Source organism: Onychomys torridus, chromosome 17 (assembly GCF_903995425.1).
Source record: "Onychomys torridus chromosome 17, mOncTor1.1, whole genome shotgun sequence".
Classification (NCBI taxonomy): domain Eukaryota; kingdom Metazoa; phylum Chordata; class Mammalia; order Rodentia; family Cricetidae; genus Onychomys; species Onychomys torridus.
The window spans coordinates 39,355,017-39,368,912 of NC_050459.1; the positions used below are offsets into that span (position 1 = coordinate 39,355,017).

The window sequence follows — 13,896 nt, forward strand, 5'->3', positions numbered from 1 at the left end:
TGTCGGTGTGATGTGAGGTTGAGTTAAATCGAGAAACTGTTACTGTCCAAAACAGGAAATATGAGGAATAATACAAGTAATATTAGCAACATAATAAAATCCATTATTAACTACTAAATAACATAAGAAACGCTTACCCATACAGACAATTGTAAGTAAATTAGCAAACCAACAGTTTATGAAGAATGGAGTATTACGTAAGTCCAAGTATTTTAACAAACTGTTTCTTAGTCGAAGAAGGACAAAGGTTAAATACCTCTACAGTAAGTCATCCAGTGAGCGCCACACTGATGGTACAGATGCCACTGCTTGCCACCTGACAGAATGCCAAGAGGACAAAACGTCATTATGACCCCCCAACAAGGGTGCACAACCTGAATCCACCCACTAGAAAACATCCAAAAAAGACACAGAAAGATTTTACAGAATAACTGATCTAGAATGTCCTAAAATACTAAGGTCATAGAAGTTCAAGGTAAACCAAATTCATCAGGCTGAACTATAGTAAGCAAACAGATCACTGCAATTAAATGTAATGCAGGCTCTTGGACTGGGACCTGTGGCTACCCAAGGCATTATTGCTAGAACCTCAGTGAGGTCTGAAGACTGGCTGGTTGGGCATCAGTGTTCATCTCTGGATATTAATGGCTGTACTGTTCTTCTTTTCAGTGTCCTCATAAGATACACACCCAAGTGTTCAGGAGAGATGGGATGTGGAGTCCTCATTTCACTCTTAATAGCTCAAGAGAAGGGGCAGAGGAGATAGCTCAGGTGGTGAAGAGCGCTTACCACACAAGTGTGAGGACCTGAGTTTGATGCCCAGGTCCCATGTTCAAAAACAAAAACAAAAACAAAAGTCCAAGAGCACATGCCAGTAACCCAGTGCATCAAGAGCCCCTGGGGCTCACTGACAGCCAGTATAGACTGTAAGAACCAGGTTCAGTGCAAGACTCTGTCTCAAAAACACAAAGTGGAGACCAATAAAGGAATACAACATAGACCTCCGACTTCCACACTCATGTACACACATGTGCATGCATGCCTGCATGCACACACAAACACATGCATGTGTGTACGCTATACACAAATACACAAAATAAATGTCTAAAACTAAAATAAGCCTTCCTTACTCAGAAGGAGTTTTCTGATAGATTAATAGATTGAGACATTATCTTAAAATAAAAGTAGGTTTCTGTAGAGACTAGTGCACAGATAAATTGTAAGCACCTATCATTAGTGTTTTATATCCTATGCCCCCTGTTTTGACTTAGTCATCCTATGAAAAGCTTCAGTTAATTTCACTTATCATCACCCACAAATACTGCACATAAATTAGAGTTGTCACATAATATTTTATCGTTACCATATTATGGATATTAACACATAGCATTAGATGAACTATATTACTCATTTTCTTTACAATAGTAGTTTAAGAGACATACTAGACTGAAGAATTAAAATTTATTAGACCTGTCCACAATGCCGCAAAAAAAAAAGACTGCCAAGTCTGATAGAGACCACCATTGCTTTAGAAAACAAGAAATTTTAACTAGCTAACATTAAACTATCATGCTTTGTTCCCTGAAAGTAAATCATGTATAACTTATTTTAGGTAATAAATTATTATATCACAGTGGCTGTTAATTCCTACTCATTGCGATTTAAAATTCAATTCTCAATGACTATATTCTATCTGAAATAATTAATTTTGCAAAATAAGTCATATGTACTTATAGAAAACTTTTACCGAAAGATCAGGCTTTCCAACCAGTCAGTTAAGCAACCTCTCCTTCCCAGGGAAACATTCGCCTTTTACAAGTGGTTTATCATGTGCACAGGAAAATCAATAGGCTTTGATAAAAGAAGACCAATCACGGCCTCTGTATCAGCTCACGGAAAAGGGTGGGGATGGGCGCGGCTTCCTGACCCCTCCGTTACTAGGCAACGGGATGCTGCGGCTTGAAGCGGCAGAGCTGAATGCTTGGGGCAAGGCAGTCGATAGAGGAGAGAAGACCTTAAGCAGCAGAAATGAGCCCTGGTAAGAGCGATCCAGGAGGCTGTCCTCGAGAGGGGAACTGTGGGAAGTGGAGGATAGTGGAGCCACACCCGGGTCCCTTCATCCCCCAGCCTCTGGGGTTTCCCAGGGGGGTCTGGAGTGCGGATCTTCCCGACCTCCCATCCTCTGCTCAGTGGAAAAAGCCCCCGCCTGTCCCCTGGCTACAGCCTCCAGCCGGACAGGCAGAGTCGGTGTCTCTACCTGACCCCAGCGCGCCCTCCGGTGGCCGCTGCGGGTGTGGGCCACCCAAATCTCCGTGCCTTCCTTCCTCACCTTCCCAGGCTGCCTTCCAGCTCCTCGCCAAAAGCTGTGCTCGGTTCTGTTCCAGAAAAGCATCTTGAGGAAGAGGATGAAGTTGACTCCATTCTCCTTTCAGCATCCAAGATCCTGAATTCCTCTGAGGGGGTAAAGGAGAGTGGGCTCAGTGAACCAGGTATAATTGCAAGGTGGAAAAATAGAAAAAGAGTTAAGGTTTTGTTGTTTTATTTTGGTTTGGTTTGGCTTAGTTTGGTTTGATTTCAGTTTCGGACAGACATTTAGAAGATTCGTGAGTTTCCTATCAAAATCTAAGAATCCAAATAGCCACAGTTTCCAATAAACCAAGAATTGAATGTGTAGATGAGCCAGAGAAACCAAAGAACAGACGTTGAGATCTTCCTTCAGAGAAGCCCAAGGTGGCAACGCCCATCTCACATGGGTCTGGTGCACAGTGGGACATCAAGGAAAGGATCAGGAGTTCATAAGTAAGGTGGCTTTTAGGCTGATGGGTAGGGCCCGGTTGTGGGTTCTCCATGCAGTGGGACCCCAGTTGTGGGATCCCCATGGGGTAGGACCCCAGTTGCTGGTTCCCCATGGGTAGGACCTCAGTTGCTGGTTCCCCATGGGGTAGGACCTCAGTTGCTGGTTCCCCATGGGGTAGGACCTCAGTTGCTGGTTCCCCATGGGGTAGGACCCCAATTGTGGGCTCCCCACGGGGTAGGACCCCAGTTGCTTGTTCCCCATTGGGTAGGACCTCAGTTGCTGGTTCCCCATGGGGTAGGACCTCAGTTGCTGGTTCCCCATGGGGTAAGACCCCAGTTGTGGGCTCCCCATGGGGTAGGACCCCAGTTGCAGGTCCCATGTGTGAAGCACATGGTAATGAGATGAGAGAAATGACGGATCAGAAGCCTGATCATGGTACAGGGTTTCATTCTGCACCTTGGTCAATCCAGGACCTTCACAATGTGTAGGTAGGGACCCTGAGAGAAGAAGCCAGTGAGGCCACACCTCAAAGGATAGACATCAGCTTGATTCAAGATGAGGGACATGGAGGAGGGTATGACCAGCACCCACTGCATTCCTCTGTCACCAGCCACAGAGATCTATAGTCTTCCCTAAGCAACCAGGAAAGGAATACAGTAAAAGACCATCACAGACAGTTTAGACATTAAATTGACCCAGTGTTCAGCTCTGAGGACACCAAGGGTCCGAAGGGATGGAGCTGCCTCAATACGGCAAGGGCATGAGAGGCTGAGGAGTGAAGCTCTTATTGAGCAAGCAGAAGGACTGAGTTCAAATCCCCAGAACCTATGTAAAAGTCAGGCTCAGTGGAGACAGGAGAATCCCCGGATGTCCATAGTCCATCCAGCCTCATGAATACGGGACTACCTCAAATGCAGCAGATGAGGCCTGACACCACGTGACCCATGCTATTCAATAGCATGACTTATGCAAATAAGAATAGTTAGTTAGCATAACTAACCTGTGGCCTGTTGGGATGGGGATCTGAGGGGTATCTGCTGTACCCAGCCCTGTTCTAGGGGTTGCACATCCATGATTGTCAAAGCTAGTCACCGATTTGACAGATGCTAGAATCATCTGAGAAATGAACTGCCTATGGGGGACCATAGGATTTAGATGATTGAGGTGAGAAGAGCTGCCCCTTGTGGGTGGCACCATTCCTAGATTGTGTTGTAGACAGCATCAATGGAGGAAGGAAGCTGAGCATCCATCCCATGCTCTCTGCTCATTTTCTGTGGATGCAACTCAGCTAGCTGTCCCAAGCTCCCCCCAGAAATAATAGCCTGCACCCTTGAGTCGTTCACTGAAATAAACCCTTCTCCATCTCAGTTTCTTTTGTCAGAGAATTTTATAGTAGAACAGAAAAGAAACTAAGACAGGATCCCAGACAATATACGAAAGGTCACTGTCCTCATTCAGTTTATCAGTTAGTGGGAGAGCAGACATTGTTTACAAGATAGCAGTCTGTCCTATGGGGAAAGGGGAAGGGGAAGGGGAAGTATCGGCAGTGTCATAGGTAGGTGAAGAGTCTTCTGTTTTAAAAGGGGAAGGTGACAGAAGAGCGCTCCATTCAGCAGGTCCCATCTGAGCAAGGACCAGAGGAGGTAAAGACCAAATCGTGCAAAGTTCTAGGAAAGAACACTCCAGGCATCAAGACTGACAACAGCCAGGAGCCTGTGGTGGAAGTATGGCTGGCAGGCATGTCTGAGCAGTAACTGCTGTGGGTAGAACAGAATGAATAATGGGGAAGGTAGCAGGAAAGGGTGGCAGTGGGATGGAAGAGAAGAAACTTTGTAACTTCAGGCAAGGGTTTGGGGTTCTATTCAGAACAAAATGGGAAGCGCTGGAAGGTTCTGAGCAGCCTCCCTCCATCCTGACTAGAACTGTTATCATGGATGCATATCCTTTGAGTATTTAGTGTATGCCATGCTAAGGGTGCTTCCTACAAATCGGTTACATGCTTAGAGTTAAACATCACAATATGTTATAAAGCCAGGATTCAATGTTCAGGAAGCCTGAATCCATAGTTGATACCCTAACTTTCAGGGCAAAGTATAGTGTTTTGTTTGTTTGTTTGTTTGTTTGTTTGTTTACTCTTTGCTCTTTGGGGGCCCACCACCCAGGTCCCAAATAAATACAGAGATGTATTCTTACTTATAAATTCCCAGCCTTAGCTTGGCTTATTTCTAGTCAGCTTTTCTTAACTTAAATTATTCCATCTATCCTTCGCCTCTAGGCTTTTATCTTTCTCTATTTCTGTATACCTTTCTTTACTTCTTACTCCTGTGGCTTTCTATGTAGCTAGGTGGCTAGCTCCTGAGGTCCTCTCTCCTCCTTTTCTCACTCCTCTTCTTCTCTTTTTCTTCCTATTTATTCTCTCTGCCTGCCAGCCCCACCTATTCTTCTCCTGCCTAGCTATTGGCTCTTCAGCTCTTTAATAAACAAATCAGGTATTTTAGGCAGGTCAAGTAACACAGCTTCACAGAGTTAAACAAATATAGTGTAAAAAAACACAACACATCTTTGCATCATTAAACAAACATTCCACAGCATAAATGAATGTAAGACATCTTCAACTAATATTCTACAACAGCAAAGTGTACTCTAACTCACATGGCTTCTACAGAACTCACTGGTACTGTCACAGCAGTGTTAATGTTTACACTTGAAAACCATTCTATGTAGCACTTTAAAAATCGACTTGTTCTCCTCTACCTTTAATCACAGGCATATACTTAACATTTTTTGAAAATATTGAATATGACATAATATTCTGCAGGCTTAGAAATAAGCTCTCCTTGTCTTTATTATAAAATGGTCATCCCATTGATAATTAAGTCATTTTTTAAAATTTCAACACTTAAATGTAAAAAAGAAAATGTGGGATTGGGGATTTAGCTCAATTGTAGAGTGCTTGCCTAGGGAGCGCAAGACCCTGGGTGCGATCCTCAGCTAAAAAAAAAGAGGAAAAGCCGGGCGGCGGTGGCACACGCCTGCAATCCCAGCACTCGGGAGGCAGAGGCAGGTGAATCTCTGTGAGTTCAAGGCCAGCCTGGTCTACAGAGCTAGTCCAGGACAGGCTCCAAAGCTACAGAGAAACCCTGTCTCGAAAAAGAAAAAAAAAAAAGAAAGAAAAGAAAAGAAAATGTAAGGTAGATAGAAATAATATTTCTTACATTCTCAATAGATAATAAGCTTCTTCAAGTGCCTCCCAATATCATGCATTTAGCAAAGACTTAGTGAATGTTGAAATGTGGTTCTGTGCTGACTCCTGTGGGTCTCTGATCATTCCCTTTCCAACTCAAGAATCATATAGTTCCATGTGGCTCTTTAAGCATTATTGAATTTTCAAAACGTCTTTCTTTAGGAACAATGCCCAATGACTCATAAGAAAAACAAAAATTTCTGTTATTACCCTTAAAAATAATTGAGTCCCAATTTCCTGCCTACTCACTGTCTACCCTGAATCATCAGAATGCTGCTGAAGAAAATACTCATATTTTTTTAGTCAGACCATGAACTAAACAGAGTATCTTAGTGCTATTTGGAGCACTTGCTTTATTGCCAAAGTAAATCCTTTTTCAAATGCTCCCTCCCCAAGATAACTGTCATTTCTCTCCCCATGCCCTCTCACCTCACAGCATCACCTCACAGTATATGAAAAGGTGGAAACAACCAGAGCAAAACCCCCTCGTCCTTACCCTTCACTCGTGCTAAGGTCCCTTCTCAACGTTTTGATGGAAGTATTGCTCCTACTCAGTCAATGACCAGTTCATCTAGATTCCCACATCCAGAATCCCTCTGCCATTGCCTGCCTCATTCTCCAGAGTTACTCTTTCTTCCTCTTTCTGCAATCCATTTCCAGCAAACAGGCATGTTGAACTCTCCAATAGCTAAAATGATAAGTTAAAAAATAAGTCATCTTGGGCTGGTGAGATAGCCTGGCAGGTGGTGGGTTTGCTGCCATACTCAGTCCCTGGGTGGGAGGAGAGGACCAGCTTCCCAGATTTGTTTTGTTTTTGTTTTTAGAGCTGAGGATCAAACCCAGGGCCTTGCGCTTGCTAGGCAAGCACTCTACCACTGAGCTAAATCCCCAACACCCCCAGATTTGTTCTCAGACCTTCACATGTACTTTTTGGCTTGAGAACTTACAACTGGCCCAAGGAAATTATTTTGCCTTCTGTTCATGTGTTAATTACTTCCTATCTTGGCTCAGACAGACAGACAGACACACACACACACACACACTTATTTTTAAGTAGTAAACTGTAGAGGGTGGTGCACACCCATGCCACAGTGCAGTTGTGGAGGTCAGAGGACAAGTTCAGTGCCCTCCTTCCATCATTTATGTGGATTCCAGAATCAAACTCAGACTGCCAGGTTTGAGGAGCAAGCATTTTTCCCGGCTCAGTCATCTCTCTGTCCCCTCAGGAGGGTACTTCTTAAAGTGAGAGCTGGCCTTAGGTTCAATGGGTGGTTAAGATAATGTAAGCATCAGACCTCATCACCTCTCTATTTCACTATCTGGGTTAAGAGAGTGCTTTTCTGTAGCAGCTCTGCAGAATTAAAGTTTTGGAATGAAATGATGCATGTCCTTTATTTTGCTCCTTAGAGTATTGGAATGAAATGATGCATGTCCTTCATTTTGCTCCTTAGAGTATGGCTGCGTATCAGAGCCAGAAAATCAAATCCAACCACAGTCAGCACTGAAAGTGAGTCTGTCTCATTTAATTATGTGAAAACCCTTCCTAAAGCAATACTGGGTCTTCCACGCTAGTCTCACAGAAACTTACATGAGCACGCTTAGAGGGTCGGCAGCACAGCTAAGGATGAGCTAGCTGACTCATGTGATACTTGGTCGGGGGATTTTTTTTTTTTTTATTCATAGCAATTGAAGACTGTGTTTAGCTGCCAGGAAGCGTCCCATCTGACACTTCGTTCAATCTCATTATAGGTCCTTCAGCATCAGCTGCAGTCATTTCAGGCTCTGCGGATGCAGACACTACAGAACGTCAGCATGGTACGGTTGTTGTAGTCCATGTGTAGGAAACCCCTTGGTTTAAGGGACCAACCCATCGTCTAAACTCACCCGTGGCCAGGCGTTAAGTAGATGCTGAGTCTAAGGTATCGGAGGTGATGATGGATTTCAGGCTCGAAATTTATTTGGAGTGAGCTGCAGTCTCCTATCTTTTTTGGATGTGAGGCTAAAAGAAAAGGCACTGATATTTAAGTGCTACCTGGGGCAGATGTGGCTCAGTGGTTGAGTGTTTGCCTAGCATGTGCAGAGCCTCGGGTTTGATCCTGGCACTGCAAATACATACATACACGCACACATACACACACACACACACACACACACACACACACACACACCACACCACACCACACACACCACACCACACACACAACACACAACACACACATACACACACACACAACACACACATATACACACACACATATACACACACACACCACACACACACACACACACACACACACACACACACACACACACAGTCTGCAAATAGAGACTCTAAAATTTAAACTAGAATTCAAAGTGGCTCTGGTGGGAGAATGTATTCTATCACCTCATGGTGCTGAAGAGTCTTAGAACAGCTCACTTATGGTGGCATGAGTCATATGATCCACTATTCTGGTCATCAGGAACAAATCTCAGCCATGCCTTGGTCTGCTTTCCAGGGCAGTGGGCTGTCAGATTCCACATCTTGCTAAAAGGATTGGAAGGAGCTCCAAATCTTTGTCCTTCTAAACTCAAATCAGGATGGGGGAGGGGGATAATGAAGGGAAAGGGGAGGGAGAGGGAACACTTTGTTCTCACAATAGGTGATACTGAGGTCCTTTGCTCTGATTCTGAGTAGGTGATAGATACTAAGGTCTTTTGCTCTGATTCTGAGTAGGTGATACTGAGGTCCTTTGCACTGATTCTGAGTAGGTGATACTGAGGTCCTTTGCACTGATTCTGAGTAGGTGATACCGAGGTCCTTGGCTCTGATTCTGAGTAGGTGATACTAAGGTCCTTTGCTCTGATTCTGAACAGGTGATACTAAGGTCCTTTGCTCTGATACTGAGTAGGTGATACTAAGGTCCTTTGCTCTGATTCTGAGTAGGTGATACTGAGGTCCTTGGCTCTGATTCTGAGTAGGTGATATTAAGGTCCTTTGCTCTGATTCTGAGTAGGTGATAGATACTAAGGTCCTTTGCACTGATTCTGAGTAGGTGATATTAAGGTCCTTTGCTCTGATTCTGAGTAGGTGATAGATACTAAGGTCCTTTGCACTGATTCTGAGTAGGTGATACTAGGTCCTTGGCTCTGATTCTGAGTAGGTGATACTAAGGTCCTTTGCTCTGATTCTGAGTAGGTGATACTAAGGTCCTTTGCTCTGATTCTGAGTATGTTATGCTAAGGTCCTTTGATCTGATTCTGAGTGCTACAGATTGTCTCAGAAGCAATCCAAGATCATCCCTCTCTAGAGAGAGACTGAATGCTGAGTCACAGACCCAGCCTTGCAGCTGAGGGTAGAACTGGTGTCATCATCAAAGACACAGACTATACCTGGAGAAATTAGGGTGAACAGAACAGAGTATGCATGTCAGTGTGCCAAACACAACACACACTCACTAAAGTCCTGGCATCTGCTTGGACTCAGTGTCCTTGTTTTAAAAGCAATTGCGTGGGAGTAGACGACCAAATTCTGCCACATGTGACAGACCGAATTCTGTCTTGATGATGAATGTCAGAGATGCCTTCTTTACTCCACAATGTAAAAGTAAAGCCTCTGAAATTATTTAAACATAGTTCATAAAATTTTACTTCTTTCTCAAATGCTTCTGATTTCCACACTCTTTTCTTCAAAGTCCTCTAATGACAGATATTACAATGAATAAGTTCAACTTATTCTCTTAATGGCAAAGAACTTTTTACGGGCGGGAAATGTAAAGGTATCTTTCAACCATGTGCTTCTGTACATACACAAGTTCACAAATCTGAATTCAAATTCTAACATCCTCAATTTCTCTTTCAAAGGTACAGTCTGAAATCAGCGAAATATTGAACAAAAGTATTGTTGGAGTAGAAAACCCACAATTTAACTCAGAAGAAAACATAGTATTCAGCATGCACCCTGAAAAGGATTTGGTATGTTTTCTAAAAAAAATATATATATATATCATTCCTTTTTCCTGGTGTTTAAAAACTATCCCTACAACTGGTCTGTTTTTACCTTTGCATTCTCTCTTTCTTCACAGGAACAATGGCTATTCAGAGACAAAAATAAGAAAATATCTGTCCTAAAACACTTAAAAGAAGTGTGTTTATCTCTGTACTGGAGAATTTGGCTATTTCTTTTAGGAGGATATGAGAGGAATTTCACTTCATCTAGATGATGAAAATTCCAAAGCAAATTCAAGGCAGTTTGGGTAGCCTACCTGTCCAGAGGAGGCTGAGAAACCAGGGCTGAATTCTGTAGAAAAACTCCAAACCGGAGTGGCCAATATTATCTGTGCTAGCTAGAAAATGGCATTTCCCGGACACCTGTGGTCCTAAAATTACCCTTTCAAAACCATGAATGAAAGCAGAAGCTAACTAATAACCCAGTGGCAGATGTGCTTGTTTTTCCTTGAGTTCCCATGTGGCCTCTCTACCTAGGATAATACTTTGAAGCATAATATGTATTATTTCTACATATGAAATTAAGAGGTTGGCCACATATCTCACCTTCTATGGGAAGAAGGGAAAGTCTAGAGTACTCTGTGAAGGCCAGAGTTGCATATCTCAAGATAGCTGGCACTGTTTTGTTCATGTCCAGCTAAAAAGATGGTTACACACACACAGGCTTCTTTGATTAGTAGGTAGAATACTCGATATGGTTGTACACATGAATCTTCCCCCAAATTTTATCTTAGTTTCTTGGTCACATAGCAAATGACAAAATATTTATAGTATACTTTCTATTGCTGCTAGCCTAATGAGAAGCAAGAAGAAACACTTTCTATCAAGAAAAGTAGTCATTTTGAGACCCCTGAGACTCTTCATTCAATGGAAGAAAACCTTAGTAGTAATAATGGTGACTGTCTCTCTCAAAGTATAAATATTCCACCCCAGATACAGGTCGAGGACATGTTAGCTCTGGAGAGCCTGAGAACTACAGCAGATAACTCACCTCCCAACAAAGCTACGGGCGCTTTGGACCAGCCTAACTCCATGCAGAGTCTCAGTCTTCATCGGTTTCTACCTCCTGCTCCTCCGACTGGGATACCTCAAACTGCTCCTGTGAGTCTGGGTAAATCCACCATCACCGTGCCTTTTCTGAAGCATGAATTTTGTGAAAACTTAGATGACATCTGCCACTCTATTAAACACATGAAAGAAGAACTCCAAAAGTCGAACGACAGGGAACTGGCGCTCACAAATGAACTCCACACTTTCCAGGCTGATACAAATATGCAAAGCCACAGTACATACAAGCTGTTTCCCATTCATAGCTCAAAACTGAACTTTATTCAGGAAGAGAACATGGAAGGTAACTTAAGTGAAGATATCAAATCAAAGAGAATTTCTGAATTGGAGGCCTTAGTAAGCAAATTACTCCCACTCAGGCAAACAGTGTCAAAACTGCATGTAAATTTTTGTAGGAAATGTAGAAAATTATCTAAGAGTGAAATATGCCGGGGGAAAAAGAATGAGAAAAATAAAGACATCCCTATCACCAGCAAGAATATTACAGATTTAAAATTCCACTCTCGAGCTCCGAGGCACACACTGTCATTCCTTGACCCATCGAAACACGAAACCAAAGACGAAGACGAGCAACCATTTGCTATCCACCAAGGATCCCTGGCGTCTGAAAATGAGAAGACACCCAAGGCCAACTGTGTCACCGAGCAGTGCGTTGCCAAAATTCATTACCTCCAGCATTACCTAAAAGAATCCATGCAGAACCAGAAAAAAGTGACGGAACTGGAGAATGAAAACCTGGCCCTTAGGACCAAAATGAAGCCCCTCATCTTCACCACGCAATCCCTGATACAGAGGATTGAAACCTACGAAAAGCAGTTCAGGGCTCTGGCGGAAGAAAAGAGCGCTCTGCAGTCCAAGTTAGCGCAAGCCGAAGAAGAAAACAATGACTGCCTCAGGGAGCTGAAGAAGATCGTCAGCACCTATAACATCCTCCAAGACCAACATAAACTGCTAGAGGAAAAAAACAATCAGCTTTCTTTGGAAAAGCAACAGATGATAGACACCGTAGATCACCTAAAAGGTAAGGACCACAAGTCCCAAAGTGACATGGCCGTTCTCAAAAATGAAAACAGCAGAATGAACATACAAATAGACGCCATGAACACAAACATGTTGTTGCTGCAAGACGAAAGAGAAACGCTCGGGAAAAACATGTACCAACTGCTGACGGACAAAGGCTCACTCGAGAGTGGCCTAAAGGAGAGCCAGCTGGAGGTGCTTCAGCTGAAAGAGAAAGAGAGGCTGGCCGAAGCCGAACACGAGTCGCTTCTGCACATACTCGAAGCCGCTAAAACCGAGAAGCTGAACCTGGAGGCGGCATTACAAGAATCGACCTCGGCCAGGCAGACGTTGGCAAGAGAACTGGAGGCCATGCAAACCTACCAGTCCGCTGCGGAAGAGAATTTCCGCAAGGAGCTCAAAAGCGCAAAATCGGAGACGAACGTTTACAAAAACAACTTGGCGGAGATCAGCCAGGAATGTGAGATGCTATCCAAAATGGTCCTGGAGATCAAGGCGGATAACCAGATCCTGAAAGAAGAGCTCAAGAAACACAGCCAGGAGAACGCCAAGTTTGAGAACAGCATCAGTCGGCTCACGGAAGACAAGGTGCTTCTGGAAAACTACGCGCGGAGCATAGAAAACGAGAGGGATACCTTGGAATTTGAGATGCGCAATCTTCAGCGAGAGTATCTGAGCCTAAGTGACAAGGTCTCCAGTCAAAACAACAGTCTGTCGAAGTCGCCTTACATTTCAAGAAGAGAGAAATTCTACTTTGACAACTACGATGCCTATGAAGACGCTTCCAGCCCCAGTCAGAGGAGCAGGCATTTGGCTCCTGATTTGAAAGGTGTGTACATTCTGACGGATAAGCGGAGGCACCCTTAAGGCTCTTTTAAGCTTACTGGCACTAAGCATAGAAATAAGAAGAGAGGCCTAGAGAGGTGCCTCAGAGGTTAAGAGTGTGTACTGCTCTCGCGAAGGCCCCAAGCTTGGGATGCAATACCCTCTTCCAGAGATACCTGCATTCACACACACACACACACACACACACACACACACACACACACACCAAAAAATAAATAAAATAAATCTCCTTTAAAGGGAATAGGAGAACATGAAGATGAATATAATTTAGTTTTGTAAGGTTTTTTTAAATCTGATTTGTTATATAATGGAATCATCTAGGGATTTTGTTCTGTAGATTCAATTCATAATCTATTTATATTACTTGTATACTCTGAGTTTGTACACAATATCTTTGGCAGAGAGAAGTGTTCTTAAATCCTTATTAGAAATATACTTAGCAGGCTGGAGAGATGGCTCAGAGGTTAAGAGCACTGGCTGCTCTTCCAGAGGTCCTAAGTTCAATTCCTGGCAACCACATGGTGGCTCACAACCATCTGTAATGAGATCTGGTGCCCTCTTCTGGTCATACATGCTGTATACATAATAAATAAATCTTTAAAAAAAAGAAAAAGAAATATACTTAGCATTTACCTCCTTAAGACATTTCCTTTTCTTTTTCAGGAATTCCACATAAACTGTATCAACGGCTTCCCTCCAAGATATGTAAATAAATTTCAAAAGAAACTAGTGTTTTAAAAAGTTTTTCTCCAAGTAATTTCCCCTCATAAAAATACGGAAGTAACTTTTACCGGTGATCCTAAGGACTTTATACCTGACCCATCGAGTTTTAAAACAGACATTAGAATTAGATCAGATTGTCAAGAACTGTGAAAAAATTCTGGCCGGGAGGTGGTGGCACACGCCTTTAATCCCAGCACTCGGGAGGCAGAGC

General features: G+C 43.2%; 1 protein-coding gene across 1 annotated transcript; it reads left to right on the forward strand.

The window, feature by feature from the left end:
• The first annotated feature begins 1,949 nt into the window (after positions 1-1,949).
• On the forward strand, positions 1,950-13,675 carry Ccdc110 (coiled-coil domain containing 110). Its single transcript, XM_036209427.1, has 7 exons — positions 1,950-2,038; positions 2,338-2,489; positions 7,493-7,548; positions 7,791-7,856; positions 9,885-9,995; positions 10,821-12,945; positions 13,626-13,675. The coding sequence occupies exons 1-7, from the start codon at positions 1,950-1,952 to the stop codon at positions 13,673-13,675; spliced, it is 2,649 nt and encodes an 882-aa protein (XP_036065320.1).
• Positions 13,676-13,896: the final 221 nt, after the last annotated feature.